General features: G+C 42.8%; 1 protein-coding gene across 4 annotated transcripts in view; it reads left to right on the forward strand.

Moving 5' to 3' along the window:
* NPAS3 (neuronal PAS domain protein 3) overlaps nucleotides 1-13545 on the forward strand; it is a 959432-nt gene that overhangs the window by 913582 nt on the left and 32305 nt on the right. For all 4 annotated transcript variants that reach the window (XM_061394930.1, XM_061394928.1, XM_061394927.1 and 1 more), the window contains one exon: nucleotides 13226-13419. In XM_061394930.1, the coding sequence (XP_061250914.1) occupies nucleotides 13226-13419 (194 nt within the window). The remainder of the gene's footprint in view (nucleotides 1-13225; nucleotides 13420-13545) is intronic.

Here is a 13545-nt window from a genome sequence, read left to right on the forward strand (position 1 = left end):
AAGAAAAAAAAAAAAAACTATAGCACGTTTGAACTCCAGGGGATTGCAGGAGAAATCTTACTTAGCAAGACTGTGAAAATGGAGCCATCTTTTCAGTTTCAGGGTAAAATAAGTGTTGGTCACAATCAGGGATAAATTTGAAATGTGGATGGAGAAAGATGCAGAAAATCTCCAAATCCTTGAATCCTTACCATAAAATAGCAAAGAAGATGATGACTTGAGGAAGGAAAAAAAAAATTGTTTTAATAGTTCTCGTCTTACATTCGATGGTATAAAGAGAATGGAAGACTCTCCCTGCATCCTGCAGAGTGCAAAGGTCCACAGTTCTTCCCATTCCGTGCCATGTAGGAGACACTTCTAGAATTATTTTCCCCCTGTGCTACATGTATCCAAACTTATATTTTAAAGACATGGAAAGCAAGGCTACAGGTAGGGGTGAAGCTATTCATTTTGAGTTTCGCTGCAGAGCTCTGCTCCAGAGGTCACATCAAAGAGACCCTTCTCTAAGTTTTAACCCTCCTTTTCTAAACAGAGTCCAACCTGATGTCATTTAATGCATTGATGCCTGGATTTCTTCGGCATCATAGTTGCATTATTACATATCAAAAGGACTCTTGACAAATTCCCTCGAATTGATAATTCTAATTTCTTATGTATAACTATTCTGTATTCACTCAGAGGACAGCTGCATTGTATGCTAAACCATGAATCGGAGAAATTGGTCCCTTTGTATGTAGGTTTGTATTAAATTGAGATGCTCTCTTTTTTCCCCTGTTTGTTCCCACACTTGAGTTCCTGGTGTCAGTTTGTATTTGGCTTCTTGAGCATATTAAAGTTTTTCTAGTGCTTATGATGTTCTTGCCAAGAGCACACTTGCAGCAATCTGCACCAGAACAGTCTTTGTGCCAATTACTTCAAAAAGTATTCTTTAAAATGAAAAGAAGGAGGGGGATTTTTTTTTTCAGGGAATTTTTCAGGTTATAGTGTGGTGGTTTCAATTTTAATTTTTTAGTCTGTCTTCCTGAAATGATGACTGCTCAGCTCCGGGATGTGTGCATCTTTGGGTTGTTTTCTCTCTTTTTTTAAAAAGCCTTTCTACAAAATGGAAGTTCTGGTAAAGACGTATGCTTAACAGGGATAATCAGTAGGATGGAGGAAACTGCTGATACCACACCCTCATCTATTTAAACAGCTCTGGAAAGGAAACTGCTAGAAGCTTGTTAAAGAGTTTCCAAATGTGTGACTGTAAATGACTATCTCTAATCATGGCTGAATAAACCAAATGCAGCAAATGAGCTGGTGACACGCACCCAAGTCATATGAGTGTTCTGAACTACATATCCTGAATGGATAATAACCCATGTCAGTGCCATGGGGTCCTTTGAAGGTTAAAGTCCTAAGTTTTCATCAAGTTATTTATATAGAGATAGAGACATATTCGGGAAAACAAATGAGGAAAAGTGGGCGGAACGTTCCCCCAGAAATGCACTGCTGGACAGGAGAGGGTCCCTGGGTGAGAGATGAGGAGACTTCTCTTTTCTTCCTGTGTCTGCCACTCACTGGCTGTGCGTCCTTGGGCAAGACACTTCACCTCACTGAGCCTCAGTCTCCACGACTGTAAGGTGGGCGGATGCACGAGGTGGTCTGCAAGGCACTCCCCCAGCCCCAGCGCACTGTCTCGCTGGGGGGCCACACACAAAGAGGATTTGGCAGGGAGTGGATTCATTCACTCCACAAAGCAAGACGTTTTGAGAGGCCTGTCATTCCTAGAAATTGCTCTCATTAAGGATGAGATATAGGGCAGAATGAAGCAGCCTTATAAAATATCAGCTATAGCAGACGGAGGGCAGGTTGAGAAACATTTCAGAAAATGTCCTTTCCTAATCAATGCCTAACACGTAACATCCAGGCCTCACGAAGAATGGAACCAAGATAATACAGATGGTAAGTTATAGAGGTTTAGGGCTTTGATGATGGCTCAAAGCTTCATGTTTAAACATGCCAGATTTAACAGACACCACAGCAAGGAAGGGTCTCAGACCCCATGTAGTTAAGCCCACTCGGTCTCCCAGTGAGGAAATTGACGCAGAGAACGGAGCGCCTTGCTGCAAACACAGAACTGAACATTGCCTGAGTGTGCCAGAAAAAGTGAGGCACCTTGGCTCCTACTGTGCATTCTTTGTTTCTTGCACCTATTTGGGTCTAAAGTGCCTAGCTTAAGAGAATTCCTTGTTCTTGCATTCCTGAAGAGTTCATGTTACCTACAACAGCCTCCTGGGAAGGGATCACTTTTAGGTTTGATCTGTAAGGAGTTTCATGTCTGAACTTGGGGAATGTCAGGACTTTCATTATTCCACAATATTTAGGACCCATCTGTCTGCGTTCAGGTTTTTCTTAATTATCAGAAATTCAAGTCCTAGTATGTGTGTGTTTTCCCTTTAAGAGGAACGGCTGCTTTAAAAAAAAAAATGTTTCAGCTCCTGAGACAGCAGAGTTGCCCTTCCACAAGGACTGGTCTACCCATCCACGTGGATAATTGTCTTTATTTCTGTATCCTCTGCCACTGAGGAAGAGAGGAGGAGCTGATTCCCATATCTTGGAGCTCTTCCTCTGAAGGCTTTTCCTTCTTAACAAAATGTAATCATTTATTCTGCAGACCTTCAGGCCAGGTGGAGGGGACAGAGTGCCTGCGTGCTAAGTCGCTTCAGTCACGTCCAAATCTGTGCAACCCTAAGGAGTGTAGCCCACCAGGCTTCTCTATCCATGGGATTCTCCAGGCAAGAATATTGGAGGGGGCTGCCGTGCCCTCCTCCAGGGGATGTCCCCTACCCAGAGACCGAATGCCTCTCTTACATCTCCTGCATTGGCAGGCTGGTTCTTTACCACTAATGCCACCTGGGAAGCCCGGGGACAGAGAAGAGCTGCCCTAACCTTTCTCAGGAGAGCAGAGAGCTCTCTGGAGCTACTATCTTCACACAGACAAGCACTCAGCAAGGTCCACAGCTATCTCTGGCCACTTGCCGCAGAATTAGTATAAATTCTGTTAGCCAACAGAAACAAAGGTGTGCGAGACTAACTCAGAACAAGACGTGTCACTAAACTCAAGAAACTGACGTAAAACATGCCTTCGACAAAGATGAATGGAGCAAGGATAAAAAACAGAAAATATCTGAATTATCTGTTTCCTAATAGGAGCTCGTGAGTGCTCAAGAAAAGAAAGAATATGATATAGTGTTTCCACAGGCATCTATAGGTGAAGGATCACTTGGCATAAGTCTAATTCCGGGTCTTTTTTTTTTTTCTGTCTTTAATGCTGTTGGAAATACAATTGCAGTCAGTTACACTGGGAAGAACTGCCTCTCTACCCTCAAGTCAGCGACATTAAGCCATAGGGGCCTCCAGGGGCCGTGAGGGGCGATATCCCTCCTCCACATCAAGTGACAGAGGACTAAAAACGCTGCCCTCCACAGAGGTAGTGTTCCTCTGTCCTTCTCTAGGAGACTTTAATAAAGTAACTGAATGAAACGAAATTTGATCAGATGTGTATAGTTCAGCCTTCTTGCTTTGCCCCTTAACAATTTATAAAGGTGTTTCTACCCATGGTCCTGTTTGATTAAATGATATTTGAAGTGTTCCACTCTCTGAGAAAATGTGGTTTATAGCCTTGGCATACATTTACATAATCTCGTTAAGGAAATCTCTTCAGCTTACTTAAACTATCCCAATAAAAAAAAAAAAAAATCTTATCTCTGGTAGAAGAAAGACTGTTTTCTCCAAAAGGAATAGGAAACAAATATGGAGTCTGACCACATTTTGAGAATCTAAGGCTCTAATTGTAGTTACATTTTTTATGTTATATATTTGAAGCTTGTTAACAGAGATGGATGAGAAGCAATTGCTGTGTTTGGAGGATACAGTCATGTAAGAAAAGAATGCTGTGGCTAATGTTTTTTAAATGTGGATTTTAAAAATAATTTTTTATGTGTTGCCTTGGAAAATGTTTATACATTTAAAAAAAAAAAAAACTGAGGGTGATAAATTACCACCAATCTCTCAAGCTCCCCACTGGAGCCATCAAATTAAGGGTTAACCTCCCAGGATTCCCCTGAATTAATCAGGAGCTAAGCCAGGGGCAGGCTGGGCTAGGGAGAAGGGACTGGCAGAGCTCCACCTCCCCAGAGACGCGTGGGACATAACACTGCAGCCCCCAAGTAAAGGAGCCTTGGCAGGGCTCCCAGCGCCTCCCTCAGGCAGCCCTGTGCACAGAAAACACGCCCCAATCCCACATGAGCCCAGGGTTTCTGCTTATCAAGAGCTGATCCTCCACTTCCAGGGAACCAAAACAAGGGGTTGTGTTTACAGAGTAGAGGGGTTTTCAGCCCTGATTTAACCGTAAATGTACATCTTTTTTTGCTCATTTAGGAAGCAGTCTGTGATAAGCCACTGGGTCATTTTTCTAAGATGTCTAGATCCATTCAGCTCTAGATAAAGATGCAGCTAGATGGACCCAAGAGTGGTAGTTTAGTCACTAAGTCATGTCCCAACTCTTGCAACCCCAGAGACTATGGCCCATCAGGCCCCTCTGTCCATGGGATTCTCCAGGCAAGATTACTGGAGTGCATTGCCATTTCCTTCTCCAGGGGATTTTCCCAACCCAGGGATTGAACCCAGGTCTCCTGCATTGCAGGCGGATTCTTTACTGCCTGAACCACCAGGGAAGCCCCACTTTGTGACCCAAACGCCTGCCCTTCAAACAAATCTGAAAGGATGGCTATGCTAACCACTGGCATAAAAGCCCTTGGAATGCTGGGAGGCATGCAGATTTCCAGGTTCCTTTCCAGCTTTAAAGAATCCAGAGTTTGGGGCATAGGACCTTGGAATCCCTATTATTTGTGTGTGTGTTATTTTTTTAATTGGAGTATAATTGCTTTACAATGTCATGTTAGTTTCTGCTGTACAACAAGGTGAATCAGCCATATGTGTACATGTGTCCTCTCCCTCCCACCACCTTGAACTCCCTGTGCTATACCACAGCTTCCCTCTAGCTAGCTGTTTTACACATGGTAGTATATTTATGTCAAACCTAATCTCCCAGTTATCCCACCCTCCCCACTCCCCACCATCATGTACTTGTCTGTTCTTTACATCTGCATCTGTATTCCTGCCCTGGATCTAGCTCTCCAAGTGATTCTTGTACATGCTCAGATTTAAAAAAGACTAACCCTAGAGGGTTTGGGGTTTTAAATAAATCCCTGATATCAGCATTAGGTGTTGTGGGCTTTCCAATTAAAGAGCAAAATATGTTTCCCCCATGTGCCTGGCTCATTTAGTTATTTGCGTATAGGACAGAGCAAGTTGACTTCGGCTGTAAGAGGAAGAATGCCTCCTTCCTCATGTTTATGCATCATGAGTCTTTGCTTTCAGGACCTTAGGATCTCAGTGAAAACATAGAAATTAGCCCCTGGCTTCCTTCCTTCCTTCCTCTGCCTACCAGAGTTGGGAATGCCCTTACCTACAGCTCTAGGTCTGTCCACTTCTGCAACCCCCCCTTGGTGAATCTTTTCAGCCATCAGACCAAGCATCAACTGGTTGTACTCAAATTACATTCCCCTTCCTGCTCATCTCTTTAACAGTCAAACAAATGGAGTCCCTGGGAATTCACACTTTCTCATTGTCGTCCTTCTACCTGAGAACTGCTGGGGTTCCTCTTCCTTAACTTTGCCCTGAATACTTCCCTTGTACCCAGTCTCACCTCCTTTCTTCTCCACCACCAGAGCTGCCCTTAAGTTGAGCCCATCTAAAACTCTCTCCAGTTCTTGCTAGTCCTCTAGCCTTAAGTGCTAAATCCTACCCAAGCCTGAAGAGCCCTGCTCTTAAGGAAATTTTTAGGGACAAACTTTCAGAAAGCCTCCTCCCAGCCACGTGGTTCCTGAATTGATCAGCACCTCTACACCTAGTTGATGATGACATTCCGCGTCCACCTCTCCTCTGTTGCATCTCCTCTGGCCCTGGAAGAGGCGTGCATCTTTACCTGCTCCCTGCCAAGACCCAATTTCCCCCTGGACCTCTCCCCTCACCCTCAATCTCACCTCTGCCTTGAGAAGTCAACTTATCCCTCTTCTGTCCTTTCTTATCCCCAATTGCTTAAGTTTCATTGTGAATTATGACGAACATTCCTAGAAGCCAGTTTCTAGAAATAAAATCTGAGATGCTGGAAAGGGAAGGGAACTAACACTGCTGTTCTCCTGCCCCTCACAAAGCCCAAAGGCACTTCCTTCAGCTGCGAGCCCTCTCCTCCCCAGTGTCTGCCTCTATGGACAAGTTCCTGGTCTCAGATGAATTGGTTTTGTTTTTCAGGCCTTGTGCAAAGACTTAGGTTTCAGGAGTCAAAGAGACAGGGACAGAGAGACCTGTTAGGGTATTTTCTCCAACCGATGATAATGCTCTAAATTCAGGAAATCCCACTCCCTAAAAATTTGCATGAAGTAATTTACATGAGGTTGATATTCTCCTGCTGGTTTAGATTAAGTTGTTAGGCTGTAGGCTAGATGTTTAGATTCAGAAGACCCAGCTAAGCCCTTATCTTTCAGCAGGTTGTGGGCCACCAGAGCCCCCATCACTTAAAAATAATTAGCTAACTCTCCCACCCGAGCTAGTGATTTGATGATCTGTATGCTGAACCAGACCTCTACAGGGGAATAAAAGAAAAAAGACCAGAGTGCCAGAAGGAAGCTTAATTTTTAAGGTAAATTTGGATTCCTTTAAAGGACAAGTAAAAAAAAAAATCTCTGAAGATGCTCTAAACCTAGGGAATCATAGTTTTTTTCCTGCCTGCAGCTTCTTGGTTCCTCCCTGTGCCTAGCCTTATTCTGTGCTTTACATTATATGTGGAAAATAATGCACATAATACTTAGCACTTCCTTTTGATAAAGAAAATGTTTCATAGGGCTAGTAGTGAGATTTATTCCTAAAAGAATGGAGAATAGCTTCCAGATGTATTTTCCCATCACGGACTTTCTTTCCTTAAGTATTGACAGAGGGGAGGTTTTATCAAGGTCTTTGTGATGGGCTTGTTTATAATGAGAAGATATTAGTGGAGCGCATCTAAGTGTTTATCACCAACAGATGACAGAAAGGAGCATATGGCAGGAAGAGAAATATATATTTGTCCAAGAATCATGGCTTGTTAACACTCCCACATTCGTCCTAAACTCCGTGATCATGTACTCTCTACATGGCACACGCTCACTTGTGTCCAAGAAGAAAACTAAAAGTCAGACACTGATTTCTTCAATGTGGAACTGTCAAATGATGCTAATTTGGACATTTTTATCAAAGATGGTGGGATTTCCACTCAGAAATCCTATGCTTACTGCTTCACTGTTGCTGGTGTCCGGGCAGTGCTGTGTAAGGGGTTTAGAAAAATATGGGCTTTAGCATTTTTGCACAGCTCTTTATGATAAAACAAGAACAATGAAAGGAAATGTGAGAACTGAGCTCTTACATAAAACTGAGCTCGGGGTTCAAGAATCTTTTCACTCAGAAATCTCTTTTGAAGAATGTCTGTAGATTAAAGACCAGACCAACACAAACCTTTAGGACACAGAGGCAATTTTTACCTGGCGTTGGCCAAAACCAAAGCACCGTTCCAACTCAGATAGGACCCCTAAACCCCTACTGATTAATTCTTAAAGTAAACTCTGCATTGATTAGCTTGCAGCTGTCCTTGGAAGCTCCTGCCCTCACCATGGAGCTGTCAGGGGAGGGGCAGGTAGGTTAACAGCACAGTGACAGCCCCTCTACTGAGCAGTAGGTCATAGAATTCTCTAGAACTTAGACAGAACCCTAGGTATCAGTACCTGACTCTTATCTTCCCTTTTATATCTGAGGAAACGCTGCCTTGGTCAAGCTAGAGGATGTGCCACAGGTCACCAGAACCAGAACTGAGATCAATTGTTCTGTTTCCCAATTCAATGTTATTTCTAAGCCACAGTATTCCTTTCACTTTAAAATTATTATTTTTATGGTTTCACAGTTCTTGAAATCATATTAGTATTTAGGTTTATCTACTTGTATTCAACATCATTTCTCATTCACCTGCTTAACTGTACAAAAAAAGCCATCCCATTCTTTGGGATATTACCACGGGGCCTGGCGACCATGTGGCAAGCTTGGCATTTATGCCAGAATGGAATTGTGGGTGGAGAAAAAGGGGGCGTAGAGTTTTCAGAAATGGTCACTTTTTAAGCAAAAGTAATCATTATAGAGTAAGAGAAATTCAATTTAGAGAAGTTAAGTTGCTTTAGGCTTCAGATACTCAAAGGGCTGGCATGGTGGGAGGATGCCTTTGGTGTTCTTCTCTTATCTATGTTTTCTCTGTTGGTAATTCCATTGAATTGCTTGGTTTTAAGTATCACCGCCAGTCAAAAAAAAAAAAAAAAAAAAAACCAAAGTGAAGCACAAACCAACCAACCAACCAAACAAGTCTTCAACCATACCTTCATCTCTCATCTCTTAAGCACTCAACCCCTTTTTCCAACAATCAAAGGACACCTTCCCCAGCATCTCCCAAGGCTGCTCAAATACTAAGTGTCCACAGGGAAATCTTTTTCATCCCTTTGCCAGCAATTCCTGCATTCCCAGTCACCATTTGGTCTACCATCATCTTCTATGACACAGGCTCAAAATCACCATGCTTCTCTCCAGGTCCCATTACCGACTTCTACTGCTTGTACCTAGTATTTGCCCCATCTCTGTCTCTTCTGCTGCTGCTGCTGCTGCTGCTAAGTCACTTCAGTCGTGTCCGACTCTGTGCGACCCCATAGACGGCAGCCCACCAGGCTCCCCCGTCCCTGGGATTCTCCAGCAAGAACACTGGAGTGGGTTGCCATTTCCTTCTCCAATGCATGAAAGTGAAAAGTGAAAGTGAAGTCGCTCAGTCGTGTCTGACTCTTCGCAATCCCATGGACTGCAGCCTACCAGGCTCCTCCATCCATGGGATTTTCCAGGCAAGAGTACTGGAGTGGGGTGCCATTGCCTTCTCCGGTCTTTTCTGCTAACCCTCGTTGAAATGCTCCTGGCTCCCTGGGTGTCTCCAATAGGTTATCTTTTGTATTTGTTTCTATTGTACTTTATATTCCAGCCCTTTTCTCTATCTGGAACCCCTTTTACCATTCCATGATTATATCTTATGGCAGTTTTAATTTAGTGCCAGTTTCATGTAGCCTTCCAGATCCATTCAGTCAAAAGTATTTTCTGCCTACCCTGACATCCCCAAAATTTCATTCTATACCTTTCCTTTGGTGCACACTTTTTATTTAAGAAGATAGTATTTTTTTTTGAACATCTACTGTGTATCAGGCATATACCCAGGCACTTTGTATACATTTCTACTTAATCCTCTCAGCAGCCCTATATCCCAGAGGTCCATATTTTACTGGTGTTGGATACAGCTTGGACGTGGGGACTCCACTCCCTGGGTGATTTCAATGTGTAGTAAGGTTGAGAACCACTGGTAGAAGTCCAAACACTTTAGCCAGACACTATCCTGTAGTAGATATCACCTCTGATGTTCTAAAAAACACATGTTGGACCCCAGCCCAGTCCTACCTAATTAGAATCTCTGGGGCAGGGAGCCTTGGAGTCCATGCTTTAACAACACTGCACAGGAGATTCTGTCATATAACCAGAATGCAGAAACCACTTGAGCAGACCCTATGTCGTCTCCCAATCTTAATATATTAAGAGTAATTGTTTGTTTCCTCTCACTGTATATAGTCTGTAAACTCTTGAGACCTGGTTTACATTTGATCCACCTTGGTCTTCTCTCTGGTACCTATCAAGACTCCTTGCATATGTTTTAGAAACTAAAAAACCCAAAGAGTGCCCTTTGATGACCTCATTAAGAAAACAGAAGACATCTTTACAGAGTACTTACTCTCTGTACTAGGTTTTTAATCCCTAATATGCTGACCTGAAAGTAAGCAAGTCATTTCAATTCCCTGAGCATCATAGTTGCATGACTATGCAGTGCCAGAGCTAGGATATGAACCCAGATCTTCTGATAATACTTTTTATCCAGCCTCAGGCCTTCAAAGCAACTACAAAGTAAAACAAACAAACAAACTGTTTGATACATGTTCTCGCCATGTTTCTAAAATCTAAACATAACTTCTCACAATGGGAGGGAAAAAAAATTGTTGGCCTTATGAAATGGATTTGGGGGAAATACCATAATTTAACCCCAAAATTAATTACACGACCTAACATATCTTTTCTTCTCTTCAACCTCACTCTCCCCCACCCCCAGATGAACATACACTCAGACAAACACACTGATGTTCTTTGACATTTCTTGACAACTGCTTTGTTTATTGCATTGGCGATTTTCTTAGGTTTTTTTTCCCTTCTTAGTTTGTATAGTTTCTCAGACTTTTCAAATAATTTGGGCTTCTGCCATATATGAAATCATTTCAAAGGTTCATATACAGTTTACTTAAGGCAGTAAATTGGCATCTGGTATAAACTTCTAATGTTTTGGTGCAATATGAATATGCACTTAAAACGTATAAAAGCATAACAAAGTTGAAATGACGCTCAAACACAACCTGGTGCTGACAAGTACCCAGTCATGTCCAACTCTGCAACACCATGGACTGTAGCCTGCCAGGCTCCTCGGCCCATGGGATTTCCCAGGCAAGAATACTGGAGTGGGTTGCCATTTCCTTCTCCAGGGGCAAACACAACCTGGAAACATGGATTCTAAGCTCTCTTTGCCATTTCCAAGCCCGATGATTCTGGTTAGGGGAGGAATGTTACAGAGCCACTTTCCTCACTTAAAAACTGAAAAGGAGAATGACCTAAAATAGACTCTCCCAATTTTTCTCCCAAATACAAATGGCATGATCCTTTAAAGCAATAATTACTTATTTGGCCTGTGGTCAAGATCAAATGTATCATCAGTCCTTATCCTTATTGTTTTTAAGGGCAAACAGAATTATAATGAAAATTTTTATACTTCTTTACGATTTAGAAAGTGTTTACCACAACTGCCTCCTTTGACTTTCATGACATAACTGCAGAATAGTCATTATTATCCCCATTTCACAGAAAAGAAAGAGATGCAGTGAGGTAGAGTGGCTTTCTCCAGGAGAACAAAATCAGGAGATGGCAAACCTAGGTCCCTGCCCAACCCAACTTTTGACCCCTTTCAACAGCTCAGTGGCCATGGGCAAAGCTGGAGGAGATCAGAGGCGGGTGGCTCTGACATGCACACAGCTCCCCAGTAGCCTGCCTGGCTTCCTCAAATGTCTGTTACCCCAGATGCCTTTAAATTGCTTTGGAAGAGAATACCAAGTGGGGATTTATTTAACATATCATTTCTGGGTGTGAGTTTTCCTGAGCATTTATAGATCTGTGTTTTTCCAAGAAGCTGAGTGTTCCTGGTAAAACAAGACAGATAATGATAAATGAGCATCTATGTAAGCCTAGCTGGGAGGAGGACCAGGGACTGTTAACACCCCTCCTGTGAAGCTAATCCCATTTCTTTTAGCTATTTCTTTATTAGTTAATGAGGTCTTGCAAAAATATGTGTCTGTGATGATGTTTTAGCATCCTTGCCTCTAGGAACATTTTCAAATATTCATAAAGCAGCTCGTCTGACCAAAGCTGAAAGCAAAGGTGCATTAAGCATGAATTTAGTCAACTTCAATGTGGGTGGTCAAAAAGCTGCTCCTAAAATAACCTAAATAATCCTCCTCATTGGTTTCCAGATCCACAGCTCTGGGCTCAAACATGAAGGAGGACAGGGAAGAGTACATTTAGAACAGCCAGGACTCCGAAGGGCGGCCCCATAAGCTTTGATCCTGCTTCCTGACTGACAGCAGAGTGGCTTTGCTTTTGGAAGACTGAATAACTTAAAAACACAATGAAAAAGGAATTACCAGCCTAGTCCCTAGGAAGGAGAGCAGATGCTAGTTCTTATCGCTCCAGGGAGGTCAGAGACCCACTTCCCACTTCAGTTTCCTCCGACAAAGAGGGAAAAGGAGACTCTCAAAAGGTGTCTCTGGTGCTCACGGGTGCATTTGGAGAGGCAAACCAAACACAGAAACCCCACCAGCCACAAAGCTGAGCTCCAAGGTACAGGGAATGGTGGCAAGTACTTCTACAACCTGGTTTGGAGGGTACTCCACGCTGTCACAGGGCACGAGGAACCCAACTAGGGTACACACACACATACATATACACACGTGCCTTCCGTCACCCAGAAGCAGGGCCACACAAATCCTCATTCTTTCCATCTTTTTATGATTTCATTTTCCCAAAACATTATTTAAGGAAACTCACATTGTGACTCATCTCCTGTGTTCAATTCATAAACAAAGGAATTTTTTCAAAAGATGGCTTTATAAAAACGTATCACTGAAAATAATGTGAAGATGATGAACCAACTTTGTTTGGTTCTGGGTGGGTGGCCAGGACTATCCATGGCATACTTTGTCTAAGAAACCAAAAATCGCAGCACACTGTTCTCCCTCCTGTTTCTGAGCAAGTACTTCAGAGCTGTCACCAAAATGGTGCAAGCCTTCCTGATCTACTGCCCTAAGAGCTCAAAGAACAAATCATACGCTGAGGTCCTCTGACCTTTGATCCCAGAGGGCATTGTGATAAAGATTGGTGTTACATGTACAGGTAACTCAGCACTGCCTAACATGGAATGTCTATGCTCAAAAGGACACATTCATGTCATTGTCACTGAATCTCTTAATCACTGGAGTCTTTGGCTTTTTTGAGAATGAAGGAAAGCTCTGAGCCACACTTCTGAAGAGAGACGTCCATGGAATCCCGTTCAGTAGAAATGTGGAGAAGGACACATATCGTCCACTAGTAAGGGATGAAAATGCAAACATTTCTGTTTGCAGCTCAGGGCTCACTTTGTCCTTTTATCTGGTTGTGAACTTCCTCTAAACCTGAAAAAAAAAATAAGTCCTGAAAAATAGCAATAGCACAGTAATAATGCTGCCCTGAGAAATGCTCAGAGTACAAGACTATTTCTCTTTTGTCTCTTGCCTTGAGGACACTGAGGGCACTTTGACAGCCCTTATGATTACACCAGATTCAAGCTAACATTCATTATTCCAGATGCGATTCTGCATTTCTCAAAAGAAGTACTGTTACAGCCCGGATGTAAATTTGACTGTGTCCTGTACTTAATGTTCTATTCCAGGTGATTCACATAACGGGCCGGCTACGACTGAGGGTGTCACTGTCCCACGGGAGGACCGTCCCCAGCCAAATCATGGGGCTCGTGGTTGTGGCTCATGCCCTGCCTCCCCCTACGATCAATGAAGTCAGAATTGACTGCCATATGTTCGTCACTCGAGTAAATATGGACCTCAATATCATTTACTGTGAAAATAGGTACTTCGTTTTTGTTTTCATTTGCCCTGTTGTATGTTGCACATTGGTAAGGGCCGGTGTTTTCAGCAGTCTGAAGGATTTTACTCTCCCAATGAGGCTCATTATAAATCCTGATCTTATTTTTAA

Source organism: Bos javanicus, chromosome 21 (genome assembly GCF_032452875.1).
Source record: "Bos javanicus breed banteng chromosome 21, ARS-OSU_banteng_1.0, whole genome shotgun sequence".
Lineage (NCBI taxonomy): Eukaryota > Metazoa > Chordata > Mammalia > Artiodactyla > Bovidae > Bos > Bos javanicus.